The sequence below is a fragment of the Myotis lucifugus genome, unplaced genomic scaffold (assembly GCF_000147115.1).
Source record: "Myotis lucifugus unplaced genomic scaffold, Myoluc2.0 scaffold_1018, whole genome shotgun sequence".
In the NCBI taxonomy this organism is placed as follows: domain Eukaryota; kingdom Metazoa; phylum Chordata; class Mammalia; order Chiroptera; family Vespertilionidae; genus Myotis; species Myotis lucifugus.
This window is the reverse complement of record NW_005872066.1, coordinates 47,150-60,869: the sequence shown is the minus strand read 5'-3', so window position 1 is coordinate 60,869 and position 13,720 is coordinate 47,150. Positions and strand designations below refer to the sequence as shown.

At 46.1% G+C, this 13,720-nt stretch overlaps 1 protein-coding gene and 1 pseudogene across 1 annotated transcript; one reads left to right on the top strand and one right to left on the bottom strand.

Annotated features, from left to right (window-relative positions):
• Positions 1 to 4,442: 4,442 nt before the first annotated feature.
• On the bottom strand, positions 4,443 to 9,210 carry LOC102431450 (THO complex subunit 2-like). Its single transcript, XM_014449097.2, is given in 1 exon segment — positions 4,443 to 9,210. A coding segment is annotated over 1 exon segment (4,698 nt). The 3' UTR covers positions 4,443 to 4,512.
• Positions 9,211 to 11,540: 2,330 nt separating this feature from the next.
• LOC102432076 lies at positions 11,541 to 12,898 on the top strand (annotated as a pseudogene).
• Positions 12,899 to 13,720: the final 822 nt, after the last annotated feature.

The following is a 13,720-nucleotide window of genomic DNA, read 5'->3' as shown; positions in this document are numbered from 1 at the left end:
CATGGTCAGGCCCCGCCTAGAGACCAAGTCCGGGCCGGGCCACATGGGCTTGCCTAAGCGTCTACGTATTGAAAGGCTGTATCAATGTCATTTCTAAGGAGGTTTTTTTTTCTTAATTTTAAAAGGAGAGGTTTTTTTAAAAATATATAACCAGGTCAGAAGGTCAAATCTTCAAAGTGCATGCAAGCTGCTCCTCCCAGAGGGTCCGGACTGAATGTTCCAGAGCATCTCCAGGAAGGCCTGCAGGGATGGTGCCTCCACATTCTGGAAGGTGTTCTGGACTCTGCCGAACAGGATGAAGTATTTTGCCGACAGCCAGAGGAACCCGAAGTGGTTCTCATCGAACAGGATGAAGACTCCAGGGCGGCGCCTGGCGAAGACAAAGGTAGGTAAGTTAACAGTAATGGTTTCTACGCTATAGAAACACATCCTGCAGGTTCGGGGGTAATTCTGGTCTCTCGAGCCCACATCCACAGCCAGAAGAAACGGAACAGGCTGCTCCTCCGAAGCTGCAGCCCTGGACTCCCCAACGCTGGGCTGGGCAGAACTCTGCCAGCCATGGCCCTGGCTTTCCTCAGTCCCATGTTCTTGCTGCTGCTGCTGCTCCTTTTTTTTTTTTTTTTTTTAGGGCCACTGCAGGCAGCTCAGGCATCCAGCCCCCCTTCTTTGTTCATTCACTCCCCAATCTGGTCTGGAGCTGGGGAATAGCGCCTCGATCTGCCTTGCATCCCCAGAGGGCTGCCTGTCTAGCCCCAGATCTAGAGGGCCTTCCTGCCATAGTGGCAACATAGGAACTGCAGGACTGGTGGATGTCGCAGGGTCCTGCAGGTTCTTCCCCCCCCCCCCCTCTCTCCCTCTATATGCTGTCCCCACCTAGTATGGGATGGACTGAAGGGTGGGTTTGAAGGACGACAAAGCCCCTCCCGTCGGTGGGTGCAGAGGGAAAACAATTGGCATCGGAGGAGGTAGGGGCTCCAGGTCAAGAGCTGGTGGCGTGGCCTGGGCTTGAGGCCGGGGCTCACCCAGATCCGGCGCCTAGGGACCATGGAGGGCGGCCGGCTAATGGGCTCTTCCTGCTCTCCCTGAAGGACCGGGGGAGCCTTTCCCTTCTGGGGCCCGGCCAAAAGAATTGTCTGTCTCTGTCCCAATTTTCCCCTCGGGAGGCAAGCCCTCATCCACCGGGGTTTAACCCCAACCTGAATATAAGGAATTTGATCAGGATGCCCTGGGCGGCCGTATATGACATAATGGACCCAGTAGGCAGTGGTCAGATCAAAAGACCCTGCATCCGGCCACCCCTCCTGGAAAGTGGGCCACTCCAGTTCACAGAATCGCTGTAAATCAAAAGCATTAACATTATAACCTTTAAATCTACCTCAGAACTGTAGTTTAATATAGTAAATTTACAATCTAGGTAAGAGCAACTGATAGACAGAAATCTTTATTTTTAGAAACCTTAATCTTTTAATGATTAATCAGGATGAGGGAGGAAGAGAAAGCATGTCCTTTATGAGGATCCTAATAAATAATTGAAAACAGCAAGTTAAACAAAACACAGTCACAGGCAGTAAATCTTTCAGCCCTGCAGAGCTGTAAGCCCTTGGTGTCCACTAAAGAGATAAGAAAACCATAAATAACAAGTTCTTTGAAATTTACTACTTTGTTAATTTGCTAAGCAAATAGTTAACTTGAAAAGACTTCTTTCTTGCTTTTTTATAAGCAATTTCAGAACTAAGCAATCTTGGAATTTAGCCAGCCTTTGTTAAACTTCTTTGGGTTGCAACCTTATATCTTTAAATTAACCCTAGATTTTTAAAATTTTAATCTAACATAGCAAAATTATACATCAGAGCAAAAGCAATTAAAAGTTCTCTACTGTCTTCCCCTTAAAGCAGGGTTTTTCTTCATGTGTACAGCCAGATAGCACAAAGTAGCTTTCGCTTTACATAGACTTTTACATTTACATTTATACATCAGACAGTCCAAGTTTTTGACTTCTACCAAATGTTTACTCAGAATTTAAGCAATCCATCCAATTCCTAACAATTTCCCAATTCCTGAGGGAGCTCTATAGCTTCCCAGGAGGTGATCAAGCTCCCCTTCCACTCACCCGGAGTGGGCCTGACTGATAGAGGGTCGACGAAGATGACTGACCCTATCCCATTTGACAAAGACAAAGACAACAAAGAACAAAGACAAAACAAACAAGCCAAATGCAACCTAAGGTTGCCCGGAACCTGCAGCTCGCTCCTTGAAGTCCTGAAAATTTTTCAAAAAGCATTGCAGCAGGGTGCACACAGAAGCAGACAACTTTTTGACAACAAATACCAAGACAAACAAATACCAGACAGACAAACCCAGTGCAGCCTACAGCCGCACGAACCAGGGACCCCGGCCACCGTCGTGGCCGCAGGTCAGGACCAGGAGTACCGCTGCATCCAGCCCTCCATATAGGTCCTTCCGTGGGACGTCCCAATTCCTGTTTAACGACCGGTCCTTACCTCTCTCAAGAGTCCAGGTGGCTCGGTTTCTGAATTGAAAGTTTTTGGGTGGACTGGAGGCCTCCTTGGTAGTCGTTCTCCACAGGTGTGGGGTATCTCGCTGAGTGCCCAGCGACAAGTGGGGGAGAGCCTCCTGCCTTGAATAGGGGGTCCCTCTCCTCCCTGCCGGGGGAGAGCCTCCTGCCCTAAACAAGGGGTCCCTCTCACCCCTGCCAGGGGAGAGCCTCCTGCCTTAAATAGGGGGTCCCTTTCCTCCCTGCCGGGGGAGAGCCTCCAGTCCTAAATAAGGGGTCCCTCTCCTCCCTGCCGGGTATCTCGCTGCGGGCCTCCAAATGTTATGGGTTGGCTCAACGAGATAGACCACCGACTCAGAATTTAAATTTAAAAGCCTTTTATTAAGCTGGCCAGCTGACCACAGCACCTATCTCCCCCTCTGGGAGATTCGGAACATGTGGCCCCGACCAAGTGTGCAGCAAGATCTTTTATTGCCAACTACACAGTGTTAGAAAAAAAAGAAAAAACCAACTACAAAGCGGTTCATTAGCCGTTCCTGGCACTGTCAGGGTAAAAAGTTTACATAAAATTTACGAGCAGGGTCATACCTGGCTGGGTTCAATCATAACACATTGCTTTTCTAGCGAGATAATTAGCAATTTTTCTCTCCCATGGTCCCTGCCCTTGACACAATCGGTAACTTTTTCCAGGCCACAGTCCCTCCCCCCAACACATTCAGTAAGTTTCTCATGTTTCATTTCCTCCCCCAGCACAGTTGCTGGGGTCCAGCCCCAGCACGTCCAGGGGTTCCCATAGGTGTGGACGGAGTCGACGAAGAATGAATGACACTGAGGCAGGGTTCAGTTGATCAGCATGGTTGGGTTCTCTTTTTATCGTTTTATTACATCTATATTTATCCTATTTGATCCCATAAGCATGCCTCTATAATTACGTCATGGTATGTTTCAGGAAACCTTCTGCAGTTCCTAGTTTCATGTCCATAATCCTGTCTCTATCTAGTTCTGTGGATTTTGATCTTGTCTAGGTTAATCTCTTGTGTTCCATTATAAGGGCTATTCCAAGGTCACTATTCTACTGCTCTACTGATAAGTTACAATGAAGTGACTAAAGGAGTTCATCCTACCCAGTCAAGGTTATGTCCTCCCAGCCTCGCTGCTTGCTTTCCCTGGGACTTCCCTGTGTCAGTGGGTCACCAGGGGTATAGGCTTTGGTGCAGACCCCTGGGGATGTGGGCCACATTTATTGCCCACATTTATTGCCCACAAGTCCCACATTTATTGCCAACAGTCTTAGTCCAAGTTCTTCATACGTAGTACATGGTATGTCCCCCTGTAACACTAGAGGGATTTACTGATTTATTCTCTTCCTTAGTCCTGTTAACCCCTAACCTGGGGAAACAACCTTTCTAGGGGAGGTGGTCCTGGTTAAAACACAGGGCACTTAAGAGGGGGAGCAAACATCTGTCATATACGCCAGGTCCCTTGAAACATAAGCTGTGCAGATGTTTCTTCCCTGCAGTGACTGCATCAAGCAGCAAAGGTGGATCGGCTCCTGGCAGGAACTAGAGTTAAATTTTTTACAAGAAGCCAAAATCCTCACGTAATACAATCAGTCATCCCAATATTGTCAAAGGTATAGGAGTTTGCACATAAACGCAGTCTATTTACGTCATTAAGGAACTAGTCCCCAGAGGCGGTTTCCTCTCTTTTCTGAGAAAAAAGGGATGAAATTTTCATCAGATGCTGCTTCTGGGTGTCGAATTTCAAATGAAAATTGTATACACAGGAAGCGTGCTGCAAGGAACTGACTGGCGGTGAAAAGAATATCCTGACAACTAGTGATTTTGGAATGACTTGTTTAGGGGATGGGGGGTTGTCGTCATCTTTTGACTTAAAGCAGATTCCCCTGAAATGGACAACACCAGAAGCTCTGAATTATGGGAGATAGCGTTCTGAGAGTGATGCAGGGAGCATTGGCATCCTCCTCCAGGAGACCTTCAACTTAGGGGTCTGTATATACCCTTTTTGCCACTGGAGGAGATTTTATTCATCTTTTCAGATTTAAATGAATCGCTGCCTTTTTCATTGCCTGAAGATTGTGACTTATATTTTATTTTTATTTTTATTTTTTTGTCCCCCTTGTTTTTCTCATTTGGATAAGGAGAATCGCATGGATTTTCACTTTTGTGTTTTTAAACCACCATCGTTCCGTGTTCTTCTTTCCTTCGCCTCTTCCTTAGGTCCGGTAGCACTTCCCGGTCGTTGTTTGAGTGATGCCGTTTCCGACCTTTTCTGCCCTTTTCATCTTTTTTCTCTCTTTCTCTGGATCGTTCCCTTGACTTGCCCAATTCTTTCTTGTCTGTTTCTCTCTCCTTGCTCTTGATTAGTGGTGAAGGGGTATGAATAAGGTACAGCGTTGCTGAAGACTCCTTGGGTGCGATGAGACTGTCCTTTCTTGTTGAGGTATGTGATGGAGAAGGGTGTCTATCAATTTTATGCTGGCGTTTTTGTCCCCTTTCAGGCTCAGTCATATCTGATCGGGGAACAGGTGACTTCAAGGGCCCAGAAACTGGTCTTTTTTCTCCTCCTTTAACCTTTTCTTTTGATTTTATTTCCTTTGCTCTATCTCTTTCTCTGAATGCCTCCTTCTCTCTTTCCTTTTCTCGAGTCAATTTTGATTCTATGTTGGGGACAGTGGTCTTGAATTTCTCACCTCTAGCCTTTTCTTTCTCTTTGTTGGTCTTAGGTGTTCTTTCCTTTGTCTCTCTTGCTCTTTCATCTTTCTCTGGCCGTTCTTCCTTTGGTTTTTCTTTACCATCTTTACCAAGTACCCTGGCCTCTAGAGTCTTTTCTCTTTTCTCCTTTTCCTTCCCTTTCTCTTTGTCATTTTCTTTAATGATGTTGCTGCTATTAAAGCCACTATTGCCATTGCTTGAATTGCCTTTGAGTGTGGCACTAGAAGCTTTGTGGACAGCTTTCACACCACCCTCAGATCTCTCCACTGATTTATCGTTCTCCTCAGCACTGCTTTCATGAGATTTAGATGCACTTCCTATGGAAGATGAAGACCTGCCAACGGGCCCATTGTGTACACTGGCAACTGTGTTCTTCGGAGTGGGCTCCGTGCGATGAACCTCATTTTCAGGTATCATGTATGACTTCCTACATTTCAACTGCCCAGAGTAGCCGGTAGCTAATGCATGTAGACGACGCCTTTTCCCTTTTTCTTCTTGGCAGACTTTATGCACTCTTTTTTCCAAAGCCTGACCCAGATTTAAAACTTTTGGGTAGCAAGGAAGTATTTTTGTTAGCACAATCAAGATATTCCTCATGTGAATATATTCACCCGTTTCAAGGCAATGCACCGATGCCTTGGTTAGTTTGTAGTGCCATTTATGTACCACATGTCGGAAAGTTTCATAGTCTAGTTGATCAGCTTGACTTCCACCATCACATCCAGTTGCCCGCAGTATAGTAAGGAATCCTGGGTGGTTTCCACATTCCTTTTCATATGTGGCTCTATCACTGTGCCACCTAGTCACAGTCTCTAACATACAGCAAAGAAACCTCCCATATCGACGTGCTTCATTTTCAGTACAGCTTGCCACTGTGAAAACTATGTCAGAGAAAACTCGATCATAGCAAAGAAGTGTGGAAAAATTTGGAGTTTTCTGTTGATGTACCAGTTCAACAAAACGAGCACAGTAAACAGCATCGATTGCTGAAAAAATACATCGAGGAAATATACACAGCTGTAAAAATTTTGTGATGGTCTCCTTTGGTCTAGATTTGGCTAAAAGCCAGTTGTCCTTTTCCAGTTTCAGTCTCTGTAGAACTCGCTGTACATGTTCCGTCTGTTTCTTTTCTTCTTCAAGAAGCTTGTCCCGAAGAGCACTACAGCGCTCCTTTTCTTTTTTCTTTTTCTTTGGAGGCATTTCTTGATTGTCATCAACTGCTTTCATCTGGACTTTAAGTTTACTGATTTCCCGTTCATAGCTGGTGTGTGGAACTGCAAGGTCATACATGGTCAACGACCAGAATGTGGCATAGAACCGAGGGCTGATGTCATCCCAGACTTCAGAAATGTGCCATGAGACTACTGCTTCACGGACAGGCGCCATCACCATTTCACATGATGCTATGTACTTGTGGACTTTATGTTGCTGTTTACTTTCCTTGTCCGATTCTGTAAGTTCATCATATTTGGATGAGATATGGCGTGCATACATTGGCCTGGACAAGAAAAATGCTGCATCCTGGGGTATATGAAATTCGTTGTAGAGCACATCGATGGAAGGTACTCTCTTTGTGTACTCTTCTGTGCTTAGATTAAATGCTAAAAACCCACCAAACTGTACCAGGGTATCATGGCACTGGTCATAGAGCTTTCCCACCAGTTCCACATCTTCCTCTCCACCTTCCTGAAAGATCACCCTGTTCCTCTGCTGAGCTATCATCAAAACCAGGGGAAGAGCAAGATCATAGTCCAATAGGGCATCCTTTAATCTCTGGGAGGATTTTTTAGTGTTTCTGATCTGGCCACAAGAACCTCCCTCAGCTCTCAGTTGCTCTCCACCAGTCATGGCCTCTAGTTGCTCCGTTGTCATGGTCTCTTCCCTGGTGATTCCTATTCCTGCCATTTTGTGTACCACCTCCTCCAATAGAAGCAGGCCAATACTTCTGCCTGCCTTGAGCTGATTAGCCACGTGTTGCAGAAGACCAGCAAGATCCATTGGATATTTAGGAAAAACTGCACCGCAGAAACTAACAAGAGGCCGAAGCCAGCTTGAAATGCTTGTATCGTCCTGTTTCATCCTTTCCTTTTCTGGATTTGCTAAAGCCTCAATGATGCAATAGGCCAAGACATCATAATTCAACGGAGTGAGGTATTTCAGTGAATCTACTACAGGTGCCATGAGCTCATCACACGTCTGTATTTTTGCCAAGATACAATCAAACAAAATAGCTGGATTGCTGTGGCTCAATTTCCCAATTTGTCTTCCAGAAGGCTTCACATTTTCCTTGGTTAGATGGTTCATGATATCTCTGGCTTTGTCTATTGTTTGAGCTTTAGCTTTTACTAGAAGTAGGGAACTGTTGTAAGTTTCATTCTTCCACTGGCCATACAGACGATATCTATGCTGATATGGAAATGTTTTCAACATTCCCCATAATTCCTCAGTCATACAAGCATTGCAGTCCATGAGAGAAAGAGATGGAAGTAGGACCTGGTCAGTAATGCCAAGTAAACAGCTAAGAATAACTTCCATTTTCTCTTTATCTTCTTGTTTCCTTCCATCAGACTGAAACTCCTTCATAAAGGATTTGCCTATGCGCACCACTTTTGCAAATAAAATGGGATCCCAAGAAAGGTGGGGACCGAGGTAACAGAACATATTGAAGACATCTGTCCTCAAATCCTCAAAGCTCTCTGCTTGTTTTGGTGCTCTCTTATTTGGCAAAGCATTCACAGGTGAGCCTTTAGCACCTTTAGGAACGCCAACTCTTCGGTAGAGAGGCTCAATAGTTATGTGAATAAGCTTGCAAATAGCAAGAGCTATTAGCTTGTGGGAAGCAGCATAGTATGGAGGCATCAGATCCATCATGTTCTGTGCATGCTGCCAATCGCCAATCTTTAATAAGGCTTCTAACAAACCAAGTTTTTGGTTGTCCGGGGGCTTTTCTACTTTCTCCTCCTCCTTTTCCTTTGCCTTCTCTTGCTTATCCACTTTCCCAGAAGACAGTACAGCCACCGTAAGTTTTCTAAGAATTTCCTTAGCTTCCACCATTTCTCGTTTATATTCATCCATAATGCAATTATCAGCCGGAAGAAGATGTACATAAAGATAATTTAAATCAATAAGATTACCTTGTAGGAGCACTGCTGCAACTCTGTACAAAGACGAAGGAGTGTCTCTGTTCGGCTCCTGGTAAAACTTGAATTGGAACCCAAGTATATGACAAAGTGTTTGCGGCTCACACATATTCACACAAGATTCTAATAAAGATATAAAGAAGTCATCACATTCTGGTCTGCATTCAAACACTTCTAAAATGACACCCAAAACTCTATTGGGATCTAGATTAAAGCATCCTATTAAAGATGTGATATTCTCTAAGATTAAATCACTAGTAATATTTCCCGATAAATCTTGCACCAATTCAGCAATCAGCTTAGCATAGCCTTCATTCTCTTCTCTTAACAAATTGAACTTTTGCTGCTTATAAAAGAGTTTTGCCTTGATTTTAACTGATCTTTGGTAGAATTGCTGTGATTGTTTGATAAGTCCTAATGATTCCAATGTTTCTGGATCTAGGCGTTCCTTTAGAATCGTGTCTGAAACGAAATACAAACACGCTGATACCAATTGTGTAAAACAGTCTCTCTTGCTCTTCTCTTCTAAAACGGTTGTCTCAATATCTAACATGCAGAAGACATCAGCAAGAATGGAGGGCATATCCTCACGAAATTCACTGATGTCATTTAAAAAATCAGCTGCTTGTTCAGGCTTCAGATTTCCTTGAATGACATGGTGTGATAACTCATAGAGAGCTCGCTGGAAATCTCTGTAAGTCGAACTGCCGTGGCTCTTGTTTTTGCTGAGAAGCCAAGATAAGTCCAAAAGGTCGCCTCTCCCTGATTTCTCCCAGTTCTTTATCCACTCGACGGGGACGGACACCGAGGCAGCCTCCATCTTCCCCGACACCGATGCAGCCTCCATCTTCCCGGCCTTAGTGACAGAGGCCCGGGAGTGCCTCAGGTCAGTGCGCAGGGCGGGGGTGGGGGAGGGGGGGTCAAAGGGAAGTACCGCCCACGAGGAATGCAGGGAACTGTGCGTTTGCTTTTCGAGTTTCGGGCCCCAAGGATTTCTAAAATAAAATAAAATAAATAATGAAATAACGTATTATACCAAATATCACTCTATTAAAGTGCTTCAATTCCAGGTATTTCAAATATTGATGTCATGTCAATTAACTAAGAAATCTACTTCTCTACTTAGAGAAGATACCAGTAATTGCAGTGGTAAATCGAAAATATTTGTAATAAGATAAAGTAGGCATTTTTTGTGATATTTACTCAAAAAAATAAAAACATATACATTCTAAATTCCATACTTACCAGAGTCTACTATGAATGCTCACACCTCGGTAAGTTCTGTCGATATCAGGGTCAGTAGGAATTCTCTTCACTCAACTGGCAGCTCCAACTTCAGTCAGTCTGCTCTGGAGAAGTGATGTGTTCTCTGCACAGATGAGCCTTTTATAGGACTCACTCCCCTTAGGCCACACCCCCTTGCTGAGATTGGCTAAAATCCACAAAAGGAAATAACCGCCTTAAATGGATTATACAGATGAAAGTCTGATAGGTCATTAGGGTTACAACACAGAAAATACTTGGGGGCTGACACCCTAACAGAATGTCAATGTGTTTTCTGGTAGAAACAGGAAACTTTTCAATATGCAATACAGTATGAACTGTAGTCACTATTTCATAGATGTTGTAGAAAATTATATATATCTCATTTCTTTTTTTTTTTTTTTTTTTTAAATATATTTTATTGATTTTTTACAGAGAGGAAGGGAGAGAGATAGAGAGTTAGAAACATCGACCAGCTGCCTCCTGCACATCTCCCACTGGGGATGTGCCCGCAACCCAGGTACATGCCCTTGACCGGAATCGAACCCGGGACCTTTCAGTCCGCAGGCCGACGCTCTATCCACTGAGCCAAACCGGTTTCGGCATATCTCATTTCTTATCTCCGTTCCAGGGAGTAAAGATTATGTAGCTTAAGGGTGATTGTTCATAGTTAAAGGGATTAACTACCCACCTGGCACTTATTTAAGGGGTTTTATCCCCTCCCTAACTTCAGGGAAAAATCCCTACCTGGGGAAACAACCTTTCTCGGAGAGGTGACCTTGGTTAAAACACATAGTGCCAAGAAGGTGAGCAAACATATTAAGAACAATTTCTGTCTCTTTTTGTGTGTGTTTTTTGTTGTTGTTGTTTTTGTTTTTTTTCTACACTCTTTCTAAGGGTGACCTGGCTTCTGACAGCAGAAACAGACTGCTCTACAGTTTCACAGCAGACCTCATGGACAGATTCTGTTGCCTCGCCCTCGGAAACCAGCAGGTGTATATGTCGTGTTCATGTAAAAACATGCAAACCTGTAGAGAACTTTTATGAGTTTACTTCAGCCAAACTGTCCACACCTGCCGGGAAGCAGAATCTCAAGGGGTTGGGACAATGCTCCAGAGAATGGCTTTTTTTCACTTTGTTTTATTCATTCTTTTTTACAATTATTATTTAATATATTTTTATTGATTTCTGAGAGAAAGGGAGAGGGAGAGAGCGATAGAAACGTCCAGGATGAGAGAAGATCACCCGTCCACTGCCTCCTGCACACCCGCTACTGGGGATCGAGCTCACAACCGGGCCTGCGCCGTTGACTGAAATCTAACCCGGGACCCTTCGGTCCCCAGGCCGGTGCTCTACCCACTGACCAAAACCGGCCGGGACGTCACTTTGTTTTATATGTGACAATCCACTCCAAGGAGGAGATATAAGTGGGTTACAGGAAATCCACTGGTGATAGATGAAGGAAGGAGGGGAGGAGGGAGAGAGCAAGAGACGGAGAAAAGTGGGGGGTGGACCTCTGGGATTGAATAAAAAGTAAAATGATAGACGCACACTACTTTTTATTTTTTAAAAAATATATTTTATTGATTTTTTACAGAGAGGAAGGGAGAGGGAGGGAGAGAGAAACCTCATCCATGAGAGAGAATCTTGGATTGGCCACCTCTTGCACATCCGCTAGTGGGGTTCACTCAAGCCCGTGACCTGGGCGGGCATGTGCTGGGGATCCGAAATCGAACCTGGGACCTTAGGGTCTGCCGCAGGTGACGTCGGCTCTACCCACTGAGACAAACCGGCCAGGGCCACACCTACTTCTTTTACTTAGGTGGGTGCAGGATAGATAGTTAACAGGCAACAATAGACGTGATAACAATAGCAACGAAGGAATTTATGGTCTCTGTCCTGCAGGCCATGGGAGTTTATATCACCAACTTTCACGTCCGTATGGATACATTGGCCCATGTTCTCTATTATCCTCAAAAACCGCTTGTGACTACACTGTCTATGGAATATCTGCGATTTAAAGAGTTGCCAGCAGGTATCAATTCAATTGTGGCCATTGCATCATACACTGGCTATAATCAAGAAGACTCCATTATCATGAATCATTCAGCGGTAGACCGAGGCTTTTTCAGGTCTGTTTTCTATCGATCATACAAAGAACATGAGTCTAAAAAGGATTTGACCAAGAAGAAGTTTTTCAGAAGCCTACACGTGAAACATGCCGGGGTATGAGGCATGCCATATATGACAAGCTGGATGATGATGGTCTGATAGCTCCCGGGGTCCGTGTATTGGGAGATGATGGTATTATAGGCAAAACAGTCACCCTGCCTGAAAATGAAGATGAGCTGGAGAGCACTAATAGACTCTATGCCAAGAGAGACTGTAGCACTTTTCTCAGGACTAGTGAGACAGGCATTGTGGACCAGGTTATGGTAACTCTCAACCAGGAAGGATATAAATTTTGTAAAATCAGGGTACACTCTGTCAGAGTTCCACAGATTGGAGACAAATTTGCCAGTCGACACAGCCAAAAGGGTACTTGTGGTATTCAGTATAGACAAGAGGATATGACTTTCACCTGCGAAGGAATCACCCCTGATATCATCATAAATCCCCATGCCATCCCCTCTCGTATGACAATTGGTCACTTGATTGAATGTCTTCAAGGGAAGGTTTCAGCTAACAAAGGCGAAATTGGTGATGCCACTCCATTTAATGATGCCGTTCATGTGCAGAAGATTTCTAACCTTTTGTCCAATTATGGCTACCATCTAAGAGGAAATGAGGTCTTGTACAATGGATTCACTGGTAGAAAAATCACATCACAAATTTTCATCAGCCCCACTTATTACTAGCGTTTGAAGCATATGGTGGATGACAAGATTCATTCTCGTGCTAGGGGGCCTATTCAGAACCTTAACAGACAGCCCATGGAGGATAGATCCTGGGATGGTGGCCTGAGTTTTGGTGAAATGGAACGAGACTGTCAGATTGCCCATGGGGCAGCCCAGTTTTTAAGGGAAAGACTGTTTGAGGCATCAGATTCATATCAGGTTCATGTTTGCAATCTTTGTGGAATAATGGCAATTGCTCACACCAGGACCCATACCTATGAATGCAGGGGCTGTTGGAACAAAACCCAGATTTCTTTGGTGCGAATGCCTGATGCATGCAAACCGTTGTTTCAAGAGCTTATGTCTATGAGTATTGCACTCTCCTCACTAGCGCACCAACTGCTGTGAAGCTCACGTCCACACAACAACCTGCCGAATCACCACGACACCTGCCCGCATGTGATGGGTCAGCAGCGCGCAGGACGTGGCTGCCATGGAAGTTACTCTGGGATAGAAAACCCATCAAGCCACAGGGCCTGGGAGCTGTTCCCGCTGCCATCGGCGGCTCTGGGGGATGTGAGTGTTGACCCGAGCGGCCGTCTTGGCCCCCGGGGCCCAGCGGGCGGCACCTCCGGCAGGGCGTCCAGGAGGCTGACGCGGTGATTTCCTGGAACAAAGTCCTGAAGAATCTGGGAGTGAAGAGGGTCAGCGGCCCGGAGGGAGGCCTGGGGCTCCCGGAGCAGGCGCGCCTTCAGGGACCCAGGAGACAGGCTTCGAGGGTGCCGCCGGTGCGGGGCGGGGCGTCCGGGGGCGCGGCGACCGGGAGCCAGGGGCGTCCTGGGGGCGCACACGGGTCCCCCGCAGGGCGTCCTGGGGGCGCAGAGGGCGGGCGGTCCCCGCTGGGTGGGAATTGGCAGCAGGAGAGCGCGTGGGGGAAAGCCTCCAAAGGCGGTGTCCACGCGGCAGCTGGTCTGCGAGCAGGACCACAGCGGCGTCCGTGGGAACAGGGTCCTGGCGGGGCCCAGCGCCTCCGGCACACTGAGCAGCACGGGCGCGGGGGGAGGGGGAGGCGGTGACCACAGGAGAGCGGGCGCTGCAGGCGGGAGGATACGGACAAGCCCTTTAGGGCGTCCCTGCGCCTTTTTCCTTTCTTCGGGGAGGGGCTGTCCGTCCAGTGGTAAGTCTCCTAGGGGCCCCATACGCGGGGGGGGGGGGGGGGGGGGGTGCCCG